Below are 18,740 nucleotides of genomic sequence, written 5' to 3' on the forward strand. Positions count from 1 at the left end.
ATATTTCATTCTAAAAGATAGTGGAGTAGTTCTCAGAAAGTTCACAACTGGAATGGAAATGAGAACGGATTCACAACTTTAAATGTGAAGCTGTAATTCTGACTTTAGATGTTAACCAATACTGAGTGCCAGATCTGCTGAAAGGACAAAAGCTGCAACTATAATTAACTTTTAGCAAAATTGCCAAGCAGCTATTTATTTTTGGCCTCTACTTTCACTAGGGCCAAATGCAACATCAAACTGGAATTCCACAAACTGTAGTTTTTTTTCCAATCCAAGCCACAGTTTTGGAGCACATAAAAGAACCCATTTATAAGAAATGGATGCTATTGTTTTTTGATAAAGTTAGATTACCAGTTTGTGGCTATTCCTAATGATTTAAATAAATTTGTAGTTACTCAATAGTTGTTCAAAATGGTCCTGAGATCATTTGGAGGGGGTGGGGGAAATGACCAACATACATAATATCCCAAGCGCAAAAATGAAAATATTAAAGAAAAGTGAAAGAATTCAAAGATTTCAGGATCACACTTTTCTGTTTCAAGTAGTTACAGCATACTTTCCTCCAATGTTGAAATATAATTTTCTAAATAATTTTCTAAACAATTAGAATTTCATCCACCATATAATATTTATTTATTTATTTATTTATTTATTTATTTATTTATTTATTTATTTATGAGTTTAATGTCCCAGTTTGCATGGAACAATAAACCAGGCTTTTTTAAAAACTGAGGGTTGTTGCAAACATGACAGCATGCTGGTACCTGCTGCAGAAGGAGCAGTTAAACAAGCCAAGGATACTTTGATCCTGGATTGTTTAGCATGATATGCAAACCAGGAACTCTGGCTTGTCGGAAGAGAGATAATGCAGAGTTGGATCCCAGGGTTAAACCAAGAAAAGCTTGGCATTACATCTGAACCTGGAGCCTGATTTGTGGCTCTTTTATCAAGCCTGGATCCAGAAGCAAACTTCAAACCCTGGCTTCAAACTTTGGCTTGTTAAAAGATTGACAAGCCTGGAGTCCTGGCTCAGATATAACACTAAGCTTTTCTGTGCTGGTAAGTTCCTGGTTAGTTTAGCCCTGGGGTGCTGAATCTCTTTCAACCTGAGGACCAAATTTAATTTCAGAGAAACTCTCGGGAGGATGCATTCCAGTGGTGTGGACACAGCAAAGGCCAAAAAGGGCAGGGCTAAAATATCAAAGAAATAGCAGCATATTTCAGCTTAAAGCTCTTACTTCCAGTAATTAAGCTTTAGCAGATGCATTTCAATCTTCTAGAATGAGGAAAAATGCACACAAGCCAGGAAACCACAAAATGATTGTTGCTTGGGGGAAAGGGGCACGGTCATCTGGGGAAACCCTAGAAGGGTGCCTGGGCCTAAGGTTCTGTAACCCTGGTTTGTCCAGGAGGAGTCAAGTGGGATCGATCAGGCAGTGTGCAATAGCACAATTGCTTGCCAATGAAAAAAGTTTGTAGGATCAGGCTTACATATGCGGGAATGAGATGATAAGGCTTTTTTGGTGGTGGCATCCCAATTATGGAATGTTCTCACCAAGAAGGTATGCCTGGCACCAGTGTCTTTTAGGCACTGGACAAAAGCATTTTTATCCAAAGGCATTTTAAAGCATTTTAAATAATGGGGAGAGCAATCCTATGCCCCCTAAATAGCATTTGTGTGTGTGTGTGTGTGTGCGCGCGCGTGCGCGCATAGGATAGTTTGGATTCCTAGATCTTGAAGTCAGAGACAGCACTCCGTCTTCGGACCCAGGGCACCACAATCCCCTCCCCCTCCCAGCTGACATGGGGAGAACTGTGCCAGCTGGCTCTCCAAGGTTACAAAAGCAACCTCTCAGGGAAGGTAAAAGAGGTGTTCCTATGGGTGAGGAGAGGAGGGGTCTGAGGAGGCTGGCTTAAGAGGAATCTTCTGTTCTCCCCAGCATCCTTCCTTCCTTCAGCTAGATGGGCAAAAAAGCCCATCTAGCTAAAATGTAGAGCAAAAGGAGCACAGAATCTAAGATCCTCCCCTTCACTCCTCCCGCAAGCCTCTGGATTTAAAGCTAACGGTCATCACCATATGATTGCGCCTTTAAATATTTTAACCTCTCTATTAACTGTGCTTTTTATCTTCTGTTTGTTTTCTTTGCATTGCAGTAATTCTTATTTTAGACCTTGTTTTTATTTCTTGTAAATTGCCTTAAAATCATTGATAAAAGGCAGCACTTATATGTTCTAAATGCACAAATAAAATGGCATCCCCATCTAAAGTGGTACAGTCCACTCTGCCATGTCAGCATTCTACCTTCTCATTCCACAGCATGTGTAGACCAGGCCTGCAGAAGTGATCTGCAGGCTGCAGACTTTTGTTGTTGTTAGTTTTGAGAGATTATACTAATCCTTGTGGATATTTTTAGAAGCACTATTGAGAAAGAAAGTTCCATCTAGTTAACAATTCCTCATCCCGCCTACACCCACTTTCTAGAAAACATCTATGTTCCTAAAGGAAGAAGAACTTCTAATGTTCCTTTTTAATCAACAGAACAGTACAAGGACCACCATAAAAAATACACCGACAAGTACAAAACAGGAGGATTTGGGGATAACCCACACATACTTTTTTCAGCATATTCCAAGGCCAAGAACAACTGAACAAGGGGAGTCAATATTCTGATGCTTAAGATCTTTTTGCCAATTTTTTTTTAAAGTTAGGCAGAACAACAGCAGCAACTCAGGCTTCCCACTTCACCCTGCCAATTACCTTAACACAGACTTGGATGTACCACCTTCCCCAGAGTGCAGAACAATTCCCTGCTCTGGCTACTCCAGCCAGAATTTCATTTCAGCAAATACCACAAATCATGTCATACTGTGGAGAACTATTTAAAAGCGGGGTTGCGCAATGTGAACGGTTCACTGCATGGGAATGAGCCAGCGTATGCCTAAGCTAGTCTCTTTAGCATCTTTCTTTTAAATTATTCTGAAAGAGGGGGCTATGCTGTTTCTTTGGAATTTGGAACCATTCCCCCTCTAATTGGAGATTCAGCCTAAATGGCAAAATTAATTTAATGCTAAAATCAGCATCCTAACAAGAGAATGGTTTGGACATTTCTCCACATGAATTATCAGTTCTGTTTCCTAAAAATAGTAAGCCTCTAGATCAGGTAAAATGATACCAAATCCATTATGTTTAATGGAGTTACAACACGCTATATTATTTCCTTAGAGCAATAAAACATATTTTCATGCATTATCTTTTACATTCCTCTTACAAGCGTACAGGAGTAGGGCAATAAATAATACTGATAGCTTCCAATATAATAAATTAACTTGTAAAAACTCTCTATAAATCATTTGACTGTGTCTGATAACCCAATCTTAGCACCCCTTTTTTGTTTTTCTTAACTACTGACTTCTTTCTACAGTGTGAGTTTTAATGTGCATACCAGTTTAAATCCATGCTAGTGTTCGAATTAGCTTATATAACTGGATATAAAATGTCATAGCAGGTTTGGTTGGAATGATAATGAGAAGAATTTGTGTGCACAATGAAACAAAGATGCTGACTCCAGTGCCAAACATTCATTTGATGGCAATACTTCAAATAAATGATTCCTTATAACAACTGGACTGTCATATCTTACAACCACAACCTAAGCAACCACCCAGCTGGGCTCAATAAAGCTATTTTCCAATGTGCTGTATACACACACAAACACCCATACTTCCCAGATGTTCTCTGTGTAAAACATTTGGTTTCAAATGCATAGAAAGTCTTTCCAAAAAGCCATTACAATTGTTTAATAGACTCATACAGTTCAGCTAAAATATCCTGGAGCAGACATCTGACTGCATTTCTACTCTATGAGCCCCATCTGCAAAAAGCACAAAGAGCAAATGAGAATGCTTTACATGATTTATGCTGCCTTTATGATCAGCCAGTTCATAAAGCACAAGCTTTGCTCAACAGACAATAACACAGACTGCTTTCAAGTATGTCATTAAGCTGTTCTCTGTTTTAAGAAATACTTTCCATTGAAGCAACGGTCCCAATTCTGAAGCAATGGGATCAGAGCAACTAGAAGCAGAATTTGAGTCAAAAGACACCACCAGGAAAGTAATTTCCTGTTTTCCTCTCCTGAGAATGTCTAAGACAGATAAATTCATAATGTCTACGGTGGCACAGTCTTCTTTCCATTGGAGGAAAGCTGGAGGAAGGAAAGTTAAACTACATAATGAGTTATTACTGTTAATCCCATTCATCCTCACAATAACTCTGTGAGGTAAATTACTGGTCTTATTTTACAGCTGGAAAACTTAAATTTAGAGACAGTTAATTCTTCCAATGAACTTATATATGAGAGTTACATTTGAATTTCTGTCTCTGATATATGCCTGCCACACATACACATATATTTCAATGTAAACAGAAATCCTTTAAAAAGCCACATTGTGAATGATAATATCTCCCTTTGAAAAATGTGAAATATACACAGTTTGCTGAAATGCAGAGATAAATAAATAAAAATTCAGATTATATGAATGCCATGAAAAAGGTCAACATTCTATGATTTGTGTGATATTACATAGAAGAGAGACTGGATTATAAAAATGAAGATGACATTAAAAGTAAAAGAAATTTAAATAGGAGGCAGCTCATTTTACTAGTTACAGGGAAAATGTTACCCTGGCCTCAGCTAGACACAGCACACGATGACCTTGGAGGGAGAAGATGTCGCGACCCACCATTTTGTTTTTTGTTTTTTTGTTAAAGAAGAGTGCACAAACGCTTGTGCTCAAAAGGTAAGGGTTTTTATTTTAAATAATTTTTCCCGCTCTCCACAACCGTGCGCAGATACTGGCTCCTCGCGAGTAACCAGGTTTGGGGCCAGGTTATTTGAAGGAACGCCTCCTCCCATATGTACCTGCCCGGACCTTAAGATCATCTACAGGGGCCCTTCTCCGTGAGCCCCTGCCAAAGGAAGTGAGGCAGGTGGCTACTAGGAGGGCTTTCTCTGCTGTAGCACCCCGGTTGTGGAATGAGCTCCGCAGAGAGGTCCGCCTGGCGCCTACACTGTACTCCTTTCGTCGCCAGCTGAAGACCTTTCTATTCTCTCAGTATTTTAAAACTTAATTTTAACTTAAATTTAAATTTTACTGTTCTAACTCTGTATTTTAATCTTATATCAATTTTTCTGTGTGGTTTTATCCTGGTTATGCTTTTTATACTATATTTTGTAATTGTGCTTTTAACCTGATGGTTGTTTTATTATGGTTTTAATTTTTGTGAACCGCCCAGAGAGCTTCGGCTATTGGGCGGTATAAAAATGTAATAAATAAATAAATAAACCACGAGGAGCCAGGACAAACCGCGACGCCGTTGCGCGGTCTCAGGATCAGCCCGAGAGCTCAGAAAAAGTGGGCTCAAAGGCTAAGGCAAGATCCCAGGGCAAGGGAGGGATCTTCCCTCTCTGCTCCTGGGATCATGTATATGCACAGGAACGATCCCGGGGATCACCGTGGGATATCACCCTGTCTAGCTATTGCCCGTTTTTAAAATGTGTAGGCTCACTCATCTAAAATGCTCACATTTCAGGACAATAACCTTCAAACTGGTTAGTTTGTACATACTTCATTTCTAGGCACCATAAATAAACCAAGCAAAATTAAACTTTTAAAACTTTCTAAACAACTCCTGATCATGAAATTTAGGTGTGTTCAGATATAGAGATGGAGCTCCCACATTTGTGTTCTGCACCATCCTTTGAAGTGAATGGGGAACTATTATAGGCACACATAAGAGGTCACAGTCACGAAGGAGTCCAGAGGGAAAAGAAAGAGAACCATCAATAACAAACAAGAGTTAGTCAACAGAGAAATACTCCAGTCAGGTTAATTAACGCTTAAAAAAAGAGGTCAGAAATAACCAGTTGCAACACTGTCCAAAGGACCCCAGAACAGGAACTAGAAAGCAAAAAACAGTGAAGAGCTAAAGAAAGGCTGAGAAGGAGGACCTGTAGTCACAATTAGGGTGGCCATTTGTGAATCATCAAAAAAACAGGACATGCATCACCAAAAACAGAGGACAAAAAGTTATAAACTGATTACTATAAAATGCATATATGCTAATTTATATGTATAGATACAAATTTAGGAGTGGTATTTATAAAGGACTGTGGAGGACTATGATCAGGTGACCTGTATGCCTTGCTCAGACTGATGTCCAGGTGCTGTCAATGGGAAACTTCAAGGCCCAGCTCTTCCTTCTGATGGTTCTCTATCATTACACCAGACTTGGACTGGACAGCCCTTCAAAAAAGAAAAAAGGATGCCTTCAAAATAGAAGACAGTCCTGCAGCAGCCCTTCAAGTAGAGGACTATCCTCTGTTAAAAACAAAAGGGGGGTACATAGCCACACTAGTCCAATAATGGGCACAAACCCACATGGATCTAGGCCTGACATAGAAGCTTTTACCTCCCAGAGGGTGTATAATCAAGAGAGTCATCGGCAGGATTGATCCAATAGGTTTATATGGGAGAACAAAAGTCTTCACTCACAAAGACATGCAACATCCTGTGGTTCTGTCCCTTGATCAGAAGACACTTGTTTAAGACATACAAACATGCATGGATGACTCAGCTATAGGAAATTGTTGAATCAGGATATTATATACATATGTGTGTGTAATACTATATAATATATTATAGTATGTTATTTATTATTATTATTATTATTATTATTATTATTATTATTATTATTATTATTATTATTATACACACACATTTCATGAAGAGATGGTAAGCAATTCACAATTGGCCTTTGGGTACAAGTGAATTTAGAATGCAGGAAACTCCAAAATGAAAGCAAAATGCAAAGAGCAGCCTTGGATCAGAATATGTATCATGGAAGATCTTGTTTTTCCTTCCAAAATTACTCTGTGTCATTTAATTCCTCACTATTTCATTTCCCCATCAGTAAAAGTATCTGCTGGACATACTGGTATTGAACTTATGCCTTTAAGCTATATTTATACATCTGGTTCAGTTATTGTTGTTAGGGCACCATCATTTTACGAAGTTTCATCAGCAACAAATTAGGTATTTGCCCCACAATAGCTTACAATCTAAACTGTTGGGAAGAAAAAAGAGGAAAGCAAATAGAAGAAAAGAAACCAGTAAGAAGAAATGAATGTGAGCAACTGCAGTTACACTGTAGTCCTTGGATCAACAGGACCCATGGTGGGTGGGTGAATTTCGCCCTCCCATCCAATTTTTGAGATGGGACACCTTTAGATCCCAGTTCAATCCAATGCAATTTAAAGATGCCTATTGGACTGCATTGGAATCTAAAGGTGCCCCATCATGAAAATGGGGGGGGGGGAGGAGAGAGAATCATGTTGGGGCAACAGAACTCGTGTTGGGGGGGTTGGATTCCCTCCCATCCCATTTTTGGGACAGGGCACGCTTGAGTTTAATTTTCCCAGCCTCCTAAGTGCTCAAAACAAGGGCTCCAATAAAAAGGGGCTCCTACTGTGATCAAGATCACGATCAGAGTGGATCAATAGGGGTGAAGGGGGTGGGAGACGGCCCCTCCAAGGTGTTGTTTGGGCACCACTGGAGAGGCTGTCACTTGCAAGAGGAAAAGGGGAAGGGCAGTGGCTTGGTTGTGATTGTGAATGGTGATTGTGGCCCTGTTCAACAACAGCTACAGGGGTTTCTGCCACTCTTGCTTAGCAGCTTACTGCTGATGCTCTTTATCCATGATGAGTTGTCATGTCTAGGTTCACAAGACATGCCACCCCATTGTGGGTAAAACAACCCCTACTGCAGACTTTGGATTCTCAGGGTGGGTTGTTTGAGAAAAACCCACCCTGGTAAGAACAGTCCAGGCTCAGACAACACGCTAACCAACCATGGTTTGTTTTCCAGAACAGAACATTGTTGGTTGTCATGTCATGCAAACCTAATCGAAGCATTCTTTCTTAAGAAAGATCTGTTGTTTCAAAACAAGGCCATTTAAGAAAAATGAGTGCTAGAACATCACAGTACTCAGATATAAGCACAGTTCTAAAATGTTTTTCTTCTCAAATGCCTTGATGAGAGTGAATCAAGCAACTTGCTTAGTTCTAATAGCCATGTTGATCATGTATCATGAGCCCAAGCAGAGCTGATTAGCATGTTTTAATGATGTATAATTATTATCATTTCCATATTTCCTGAACACTATAAATATCAAATTAATGCAAGGAATGCATGGCATTCATTCTATAATAATCCTTCATGGAAATTTCTATCCTCAATCTGTAAAGTTTGAGTTGAAGACTATATATGAACATTAAAACCATGGAGAAACAGTTCATGTATAACCTCTTTCCGTCTTTCGAATGCTTTCACATTTCTGAACTTCTTTCTACAACCACGGGGACAAAACAATATCATTTTAATGAATGTTAGCACTCTTGCAAGAGCCTGTGAAATGCATATAAATAGCTCAGGGGAGGACACTTGTGCAGTCTGCAGAGTCTGCTGACCATTTCTGCTCAAATGACTTTTGCCAAGCCTCACAAAAAAAAGTAAAACAATTTTTTTTTGCTTCCAATCCTTTTGCTATTATAAAACCAAAAATATACAAGTCTTATTTATTTTTTTGTCAGGTAGCAATACTACCCATCAATCCTGCCATCTCTCAACATAAGCCATAATAGAAACATAAGCCAAAGACAGCTCTTAGTGCCCAAGTCAAATGACACTCAATCTCACTCCAACCAATTTAATTAGAGTTCCTGGAAAGCGTCTGTACAGATTCCATACACAAAGAAGTTTGCATCAATTCCGTACATTCCACTCAATACGATGTTAAAATAAGTCTAGTGTATTACTGATATACACAATAAAAATCTAAATAGCCCTACGCTAGAGGAAATTTAAATTTGATCTATGCACCATTGCTAAGAAGTAGATATTAATATTCTAAATGCAGAAACAAAGTGCTGGACTGAACCCTCTGTTTCTAGTCTTAGTAGCAGATTTGGGAACTATTCATACTTCCAGATATAAGTCCCTATTTCCTAACTAGGGATCATATTTCAGGAAGTGTATGAACAGCTACAGGAGAGATCCTTGCCTTTGCAACAAATAAAAATGTTTGAAAACCTGATACATCTTGCTATTAAAATTTTAAGGAAATTTTTTGATCATACATATGATAATGTGGTCATATATCTGCATATATTTTGCACACTGATCCTATCTTCAGATGGCGTTCTAACCTGACCCCATCACATTCCGGTCAAGACCTTTTCCCACAGTTGCCATTTTATTTCAGATAAAAAGATAACCAATCATAAACATATTTCATTCTGGAAATGTGTAAGAAGATGACCTGAATTTGCACTAGGTTTAGGGCTAGTGCTCAATCCTGGATCAGTAAAAAAAAATTAGGCCTAGAATTGTGCCAGACATTAAAGCTAGTAGCAAATGTTTGTCCTCTGGACAGTTGAGATATCACAAATACTAAATAACATGAAAAATTTAATGGAGAATTGATTTATTTGTCCACAGGTTCATTCTTTTCTATACTTTACTGCAATTTGAACATCAAATAGCTTTATGTTTAACAAACGTCATGAATGCATCCCCCCCATTTTAAACTGTAACTAAAGGTTACAGGAGGGTTTCTGTATGTATTAAACATCTGGAATTTCTGGTTTGAATCCAAGATATTTGATCAGCATGGGCAACCACTATACTCACATGGAATATCTCAACCAGCCCTCTAGTGTTCAGTGTCTGGGATCTCCTAATTTATACAATGTACAGTGTTGTCTGCATAGACATGGTGATAAGTATGTGCTGTTTAAAAGCAGATACTTCACAAACTATAACTTACAGATGCTCGGGGCTTTCATGTGGGCAAGACAAATGAGAATCCTACGTTTGACTGCACAGGCTGAGTTCAGAAAACAATAGCAGGAGAACGCAAATGAAAACCTGGATACACTTGTGGCTTTAATGAACTGGTCATCAAATGTTGCACAGATGCACTTATCTCACTTTGTAGTTCTTTCTACAAAAATATCTAGCAACAGGACAGGGTTGTTTTAATCATCGTGCCAAACGGACACACAAAATATCAACATCTGTTAAAAAGAATGGTTAGGAGCAGTATTTGCTATATCTAATGCATCATTACAAGGAATCTGTGACTAGAATGGTATGAAGAATAAACAATCTCTAGCAGGAACTGCTTGTTCCAAACAGCTTTATCCAACATGCATGATACCAAAACATAATTTTATATATGCTTTCAGATATAATTTCCTCCATATGTCATACATAATACCCTAATCTTGAATTTAATGATATAAAAACCACACACATGGCTCAACACAAAGTACATTCATGAGACATATCCTTTCTATTATGATTTTTCTCAAATGATGTTTTGAAGCTGTTAGTAATAACACATTACAATGCAATAATGGTTTTTGTTGAGAGCAGCTTGGCAAAAAATGAACTAGATTCCACAGTGAATTTCACTTCGGGCAGCCAAAATCTGGCCAAAGGTCCTAACCCTAAAAGCCACAAACCAACTTCCAAAAGTCATATACCAGACCTCATCCAGCACCTGCGACTTATAAACCCATTAGGCTCACCCCTTATATACACAAATCCACCAAAAAATCAAACCAAAAATCAGACCCGTTGCCCTCCATGCATAGCCAGGTCCACCCCTCTGGCCTGTAACTAAGCCTTCCAGATTGGTTTCAGCTCCCATTGAGACCTGCTACTGTTCACCCCCATTCTCCACCTTATGCAAAATAGATCACCAGCCTTACATAGCTTGTAATTAACTGCTCTACTCTTCCCCAACCTAAACTCCCAAAGCTTGCAGTCAGTCACCATCTAGTCACTCCTTCTTCCCCCTAATCCAGCCTCACTCTCCTCTATTCATTCATTCATTTGCTCTCTCACACAAAAACAACTTACTAAACTACAGCAGAAGACCCTTTCCTCCAATGTGTATGTTCTGTGTTTTAGAATTTTAAATTTCGTATACTCGTTTTTATCTTAATTTTAGAATTTCTGTAAACCGCCCAGAGAGCCCTGGCTATGGGGGCGGTATATAAGTGTAATGAATAAATAAATAAAATGGGATACTAATGTTGTAATATCCTCATGCTTTTTTTGATGTCCCAGGCCTTAGCTACACCTAAGGTTTATCCTGGGATTGTCCTGGGGTTGTCCCTGCCTGCTCCCAGGATATCCTGTGTGTCATTTACATGAACAGGGATGATGCCTGGACGATCCCGGGATAATCCTTAGGTCTAGCTAAGGCCCCAGTCACTTGATTTCCTGCTGAAGCAAAAACTGCACTTCAACCACTTGATTCCTGCAGAGGAACATTTTAGTATGTTAGCTAATGTAAAAGGAGCCTGGTAACAATGCAGTAAGTATTCCTCTAAATCAGGTTCCTCTAAACCAGAGGTACCCAATGAGGCACCCATGGGCATCTCCAGTGGCACCCAAAAAGCTCTTCACTCCCTTTCCCCTTCAAAAAGAAATTTTAATGAAAAATTGAAGGGGATTAGGGTGCCAGGTTCTCCTTCCTGTTCCTTAATCTGCTTCTGATCAGCTGTTCTGTGGGCAGGAAGAGAAAGCATGGCAAAGGGGTACAGAGAAGAGAAAGAGCAAGGCTTGGAAGGGAGAGAAAAAAGGCAGCTAGGGACAGAGAAAAGAGAAAAATAGTGAGGAACGCTTTTGGGGGACAGAAATAGTGAGGCAAGAGAGAGCAAAGAGGTCTGTGTGGCCGAAAGAAGACTGAATGGTCCAGGAAGCAATTCTTTCTACTTCCCCCTCCCTCCCAGCCTCTAGCCTCGCTATTTCTCTCCTCTCCACCACCTCTTGACTAGCCAGGCCCCACAGCAGCCATTATGTGAGTAGCCACATCCTCCATGGGAGCCATTTTGTGGTGGTGCCCGCAACAGTTTCCCAAATGTGCCCACGGGTCCAGGTTGGGGACCCCTGCTCTAAATCCTAGTAAGTAGTCTAGATTTCCAGTGCAATGGATTTCAGGCATGCAAATAACAATTCAGTTCTATGCATGTCTACTCAGAAGTAAGCTCCAGTGCAACAGCTTTGAGACATACAAAGCACACCTCAATTTACTCAGAAGTCAGCATTGGGGTCATGGGGGAAGGAGGCTTCCTTCAGCGCTAAGCTGAGAACCCCCCTTTTTATCTCCAATAAACAGCAGAGTATTTAAACTTCAAATGTCTTTAAATTGCTCATATCTCCAATCACTGATTAAAATTGGAGGGGGCTTTCCCTGCTTAACATTGAAGAACACCTCCTCCCCCTACCTATGTTCCCATTGCTGCTTGTCTTTTACTCCAGGGAAAAGTGGATTGGGCTGCACATCCCACAGCCAAGGCCACAGGACACCCGTGGGCCATGGGTTGAACACCTCTGCTCTAAAATCCCAGGTCCTGTATGCTCATTTATTCTCCCTCTCCCAAAGACACTACACTGCTACTCTCCACAGGATTCACCAATGTTTCAAAGATAAAGGAAATCATACCAGAATATTGAAATCCCTTTTCTGACATGTCATGTGAAGTTACCAATAATGGTGATAATGCCATAAATATTCAACACTATTAATAGGGACCTTATTGGGACAAACCTACATGAAACATTTGTGTCTGAAGTTATAAGCAGAGCAGAGCAGCCAGTTTGGTTCGCAGTGAAAAGGATCATTTAAAGATTCTTCCAAATACAAGCAAATGCTTAGGGCCAAAATTAGTGAGCTCCAAAAAGAGAGAACTCTTTTATCTTGATTTATCATTGTACTGAGAAGTCAAAGAGGCAACTTGAAGAGGCACTTGGGAAGTATGAGTTCTCAGCACTCCCAAGAACCTTTTTCACTCTAGATGGGAACGTGTTCTTAGTCCACTTACAAATGAGTAACCACAAGGACCTGTGACCTGGGCATGGAGCTCTTCAGGAGCTCCGTGCCCATCGGGGGGGGGGGGGGGATGCGCAGATTTTTTTAAAAAAAAATTACCTTTGCAAAGGAGCGCTCCTGTGCTCGTCTTGAATTTAAAAAGAAATGGTGGCCGCAACATCCTACGTCCTCCCAGGTCACGTGCCGGGTGTAAACCGAGGGGGAGGATCTCACGAACATCCTATCGTGAGATCATCCCCCTCCACCCCCCTGGTCTAGCTATGGCCACAGTCTTTCCCTCCCTCTCAAAGAAATCCACTCCAGTTTTTTCTTCTTTCTTTGCAGCAACTCCCCTTCAAAGCGCAATCTTCCCCCACCCTGTGCCCTTATCTTTATCAGCCTTTTAAAGGATTATAGCTCAGTGGCAGAACATGTGTTTTACACACAGAGAGTCCCAGGTTCAATCCCCTTCATCTTCGGATAGAGCTGGGAAAGCCCCATGTCTGAAACCCCAGAGAGTAGCTGTCATTAAGTGAAGACAAAACTGAGTTAGATGAACAAATGATCTAGATGAAGCTGTATAACCGCTGCTTCTGCTCGTGGACGGTTTGCAGAATTAATATCAGATCTCTACACAATTTTTTTCTACTATATAACCTTTAGACAGTGTTGTGGTAGCAGAATAATGCAACTACACGGGTGAGGAATTGACCTTTGTTTTCCAATGTCAAAAAATACCAGATTTTTCCTTGCCCCAACACCCCCTGCAAAAGTGCTTTGAAAACAAAGGAGCATAACTGAAAAATGATTATGTAACCTAAAGCACCCATAAACAACCATGAATGAGGAATGGAGAGAATACAATAAAAGCCTCGTCTAGAAATGCTATCTGTATAAGGTAGCTTCCAGTATTTTTTCTGATATAGAAATGGGAAGTGAGATAGAGAAGCCAGTTGCAAGTGGGCCTGAGTAATGGAAAAAGTAGAGACACTATGGGAAATAGAGATACTATGGCAGTATCATACTGCCCTTATACAAATCTATGGTGCAACCACACTTAGAATACTGTGTACAGTTCTGGTCACCACACCTAGAAAGGATATTATAGAGCTGGAAAAAGTGCAGAAAAGGGCAACTAAAATGATTAAGGGGGGCTGGAGCATCTCCCCTATGAGGGAAAGTTACATCAGCTGGGATTGTTTAGCCTGGAAAAAAGGAGGCTAAGGGGAGACATTTTTCTCCCTCTCTCAAAATACTAGAACCCAGGGTCATCCCATGAAGCTGATTAGTGGGAGATCCAGGACAAATAAAAAGAAAGTACTTCTTCACACAGCGCATAGTTAAATTATGGAACTCGCTACCACAAGATGTAGTGATGGTCACCAATCTGGATGGCTTTAAAAGGGGATTGGATAAATTCCTGGAGGCCAAGGCTATCAATGGCTACTAGCCCTGATTGTTGTGTGCTATCTCCAGTATTTGAGGCAATAAGCCTGTGTGCACCAGTTGCTGGGAAACATGGGTGGGAGGGTGCTGTTGCACCATGTCCTACTTGTTCATCCCTGGCCAATGGCTGGTTGGCCTCTGTGCGAACAGAGTGCTGGACTAGATGGACCCTTGGTCTCATCCAGCATGGCATTTCTTATGTTCTTAAATGTTCACTGACACTAATGCTATGCATGGTTTACTCATAAATAAGTCTCACATTCACTAGGACTAATCTCTCTGCAGCAGGGGTGAGGGCACTACCAGCCCAGAAACCACCGATTGCATCATCACCATGCCCAAGCACTACAAGGAAAAGGAGGAGCAACCCAGACAATCCAGCCCTGATTCTAGTAGCCCATATGAAAAATTGATTCTCACCTGCATGTAATTCCTTGGAGCCTAAGGCTGTCTGGCGAGCATTTAAATACAAGGTTAGCATGCAGGCTACTTTGCAGACTTCTTTTCTTATCTTTTTATCCTTGCTGTTAGAGATACTTGCTCTTCGGAAGTCCAAGCAAATGTTTAGAAAGATGTCTGTCCTAATACAGGATGGTTGGATTTCATGCAATGCACAGCATAGCCTTAGCTGCTGTATTATTAAGTAAACAAGTTTAAATAATAATTTGTTGCCAACAACAAACTAAATTTAACATCGCTATAATCCATCTCGCAGTTTCACAGCCACTACATAAACTAAGGCTGGAAACATATTTCCGATTCCTAGAAGCAAGCATCAAATAGTTAGGCATTAGTCTTTGCAGAGCTGGGAAAAAATATTTTAAATTCCTAGATACAAATGTCTAATTTTTAGGAGCTTATGCACTGAGGCACCTGGGATTTTCTCAGGCCGGATGTGAGCACATGTTGAAGAGAAAAAATAGAATGTTATGAATGCACATAGATTATAATTCTAGTCTCGAAATTGTCTTTTCTTGTAAGACAATACTAATTTCGCAGCTGGCTTCAATTAAAGCAGGCTCATGCAATTAAAGCATAATGAAACATATTATTCTCCTATTTGTGTAGGGTTTCTATTAGTATGGTTCCATTGCACTGACGGAAATACTTCAAATTTACACCAATTTGAGATCAAAATTAATCTATCAACCCTGCAGAAGTCACAGTATTTGCCCCACAACCAAATATGTCAGCTCCTCACATTAAATGATAACATCTGACTAACCAGACAAGAATGCTGCATACCTAAATTGAAATTAGTTAATATAAACGTTTTATAAATATATTTTAGGGCAGATAACTCTAAGAGGGAGGACTACTAGAGATGTTTCCAGGTTTGCATGCTGTTGCCATATGGCTCCAAATATTTACATGCTGCTGTGTAGGAAAAGGTTAGCTAACCCAGTAATATGACAGCAAGCAAATGACATAGGTGGGAGTGTGACCTTGGGTTTTCTAATTCTTAGCTTCTCTTTATTTGACAATTTGCTGTGAAGTCATGATAGGAATGATGCGGGTCACATTGCTCTGAGAACCCCCTCTGCTGGCCACAGTACGGAATTACTCTACAATTTATTCAAACCTTTTTAATGATGCCATAAATGCTGATGACTAAGGAGAACAGAAACAGAACAAAGAAAGGAAAGGAAAAGCCAACTGAACTCCCTGTGCCTCTGCTGGCTCAGAGTTTTTTCACAACATTCTTCTCTTATGCATGAAGTGCCCTATGTGGAGAATAAAAAAGTTCTACATTTTAAGGGCTAAAAGAAAAGGGAAAACTGTTCAAGAAGTCAATGTATTTCTAGCATGGATACACAGCAACCCATTCTAATCCATTGCAGCAGACAATATAGAGATGTTTATGCGGTTTTAGAGATGAGGTAAGGAAAGCACATTGCCATACTTAATATAAGTAAACATTATTCTGCGCCAATGTGAAATTGTCAAACATTTTCACCCTAGAAACAAGTAGACAGCTTATAAAGACCATTGCTACTGCATTTAGTTATCATCCACTCTACTTTGCTTCTTTAGCTACAATTATGAAATTTCATCTCTATTTCAAAACAAATCTAATGAAGACTGAAGTGTGGTTTTTCTTTTAAAAATACATATAGATATACAGAGGTATTGAAAGGGAACGCAACAATACAATCTGGAAATGATACACTTAAGATGCTAAAAATTTAATCTATAACGTAACCTAGAAGTTTTGCTAGTTTGAAATTCATGTAATGTGACACCATGCAGGCAGTGCTCTTTAAAAAAATCATGTAAAACTGAACATGTGCATTCATCTCTGTTTTCTATGTAGCTATCCTCTTAATGATTTAATAAAATGAAAGAATATATAATATAATGTTAAAACTCATCTGTGCACAAAGGGCCTTCAAATATATTTTTCATAATGCACTGGGACATTTTTTTTTCATATTGACAAGTAACTCTGTTGGAAAGCTGCAGCTCTTAAATGTCCATAGGTTGAGGTTGCCAAGTATATAAACACATCACATGCAGAAAGGACACCTTTGTATTATTTGTTTGCTTGCTTACTTCATTCCCTTGCTCAAAATATTTGCTGAGTGAGCTGGTGGGGTGGGGGTGAATTTAACCCAACAAATGGAAATCAATTAGAACCATGCCTTCTTCTCAGATCAACTGATCTGCGATAGATTTGGTACATTTCAAACAGCCATGTATGCTGGGAGCATTTAAAAAATACAAGTGTATATGCATAACTGACTCAAATGCAGAACCCACTGATTTTGGCCCACAGTCCTGCTAATGGATATTCATGGCAATAAAGAAAACAATACCTCTAGCTTATTACACAAACATTTCATTTGTTCACCTGAGTTCTCATAGGCTACTCAGGAGTCTTCTGATAAAAGAACTACAAGGTTGGACTGGAGTTACAATGCAGGGCAACTCAGGAATGCTGTGTTAGCCAGAAGATATAGATGAGCCAAGTGAAGTGAAGAAGAAGCATCCATGGGTTTGTTTATAGGGGGCAGTAAAGTTCATGTCATAAAAACAAGCAACAATTCGTTATGCTTTAAAAAAAACACCTCTAAGCTGAAGGACATTTTCTGTTTAGCTTACTAGAAAATTAGGTATCTTCCAGTGAACTTTGCATGTCCACACTTTGAACAAATAATAAAAGACCTGATAGCTGCTGGGCAGAGGGAGGATGGGAGATGTCAATTTCTATTTTCCTAACTCAGGTTATTTACCCCCGAATTCTATAAACACACTTAATTAAAACAAGGGGAAAGTTCAAAAATAAAATTTTGAGTTCAAATACTTTGGGGAAACTCAGACTTCACAAATACACCCCAAATGAATCCTGAAACTCAGAAATGGGGACAGGGAGGGAATAGAAAGCATCCAAGACCTAACCGGCAAAGAGAAGGCTACAACCAGAGATACAGAAAGCAAAAGCAAAAGTTCAGAGATGTTTAGCCTTGGGGAGGGGAAAATTCAGGTTCAAACTCTGAGGCTTGGGCATGCTATAAAGTAGCCTCCCTAACGTGATGTTGGATTACATCTCCCACCATCCCCAGCCACAAGCCAGGTGGTTCTGCTGGCTGGGGCTAATGGGAGTTGTAGTCCGACACATCTGGAGGGCATCCGCTTGGGGAAGGCCCAAGGGTCGTGACGGTGCGAAGCCTCACTAATGGCAATTCTCCACCTGGAACATCTGTGGCAATACAGGCCCACCCGTAGTTAAGTTCCTTACCACTCTTCCTGAAAACCTCTCGATGGCCCTCTTGACTTTGCCGTAGGTCCCCTTGCCCAGCGTTTCTTGTAGCTCGTAGCGATGCTTCAGGTTGTGCTTGTGGTGGTGCCTCTTGACACCTTGCTGCTGCTTCTTCAGTTCCTGCTGGGCTGCGCTGGGGGTGGCGACACCCTTGGGGATCGAGGCCGCCGTGCCCTCTGAGGCAGAAGCCTCCCCCGTGGGCTCTTCCATGGCTGCGGCGGCTTCCTCGCCCGCTGCTTCGCTCGTGGCACCGGCAGCCGCCAGGCAGCCTTGCTGAGGGGCTTCTGCGCTGCGGCTGCCATCCAGCTCGGTCCCATCCATCTCCTGCTCGCACGGCGTGTGCGCCGGGGAGGCACTTCTCGCAGGGCGGGAGGAGCCTCGGGGACCCTCCCTTCAGGCGTGCACCGCCAGGGCCAGCCCCAGCCCCATTTTTCGGGGCGGGAAAGTAGGGTGGGGAGGGGTGGCGGAGAGGCAGGGAAGGGCGAGGCGACCGCGCTGCCCCTCAGCTTTCCCCTCCCCTCACCCCCTGCCGTGGCTGCAAAAATGCATTTGGCAATAACGGGGGCGGGAATTTGGAGGGGCGATGAG

At 40.7% G+C, this 18,740-nt stretch overlaps 1 protein-coding gene across 1 annotated transcript in view; it reads right to left on the reverse strand.

Annotated features, from left to right (window-relative positions):
• The window catches only part of NUAK1 (NUAK family kinase 1), a 58,994-nt gene extending 40,521 nt beyond the window's left edge, over window positions 1-18,473 (reverse strand). The window contains exon 1 of the mRNA XM_063133415.1: window positions 18,132-18,473. Coding sequence (XP_062989485.1) covers window positions 18,132-18,473 — 342 coding nt within the window. The remainder of the gene's footprint in view (window positions 1-18,131) is intronic.
• Window positions 18,474-18,740: the final 267 nt, after the last annotated feature.

Source organism: Elgaria multicarinata, chromosome 9 (genome assembly GCF_023053635.1).
Source record: "Elgaria multicarinata webbii isolate HBS135686 ecotype San Diego chromosome 9, rElgMul1.1.pri, whole genome shotgun sequence".
Lineage (NCBI taxonomy): Eukaryota > Metazoa > Chordata > Lepidosauria > Squamata > Anguidae > Elgaria > Elgaria multicarinata.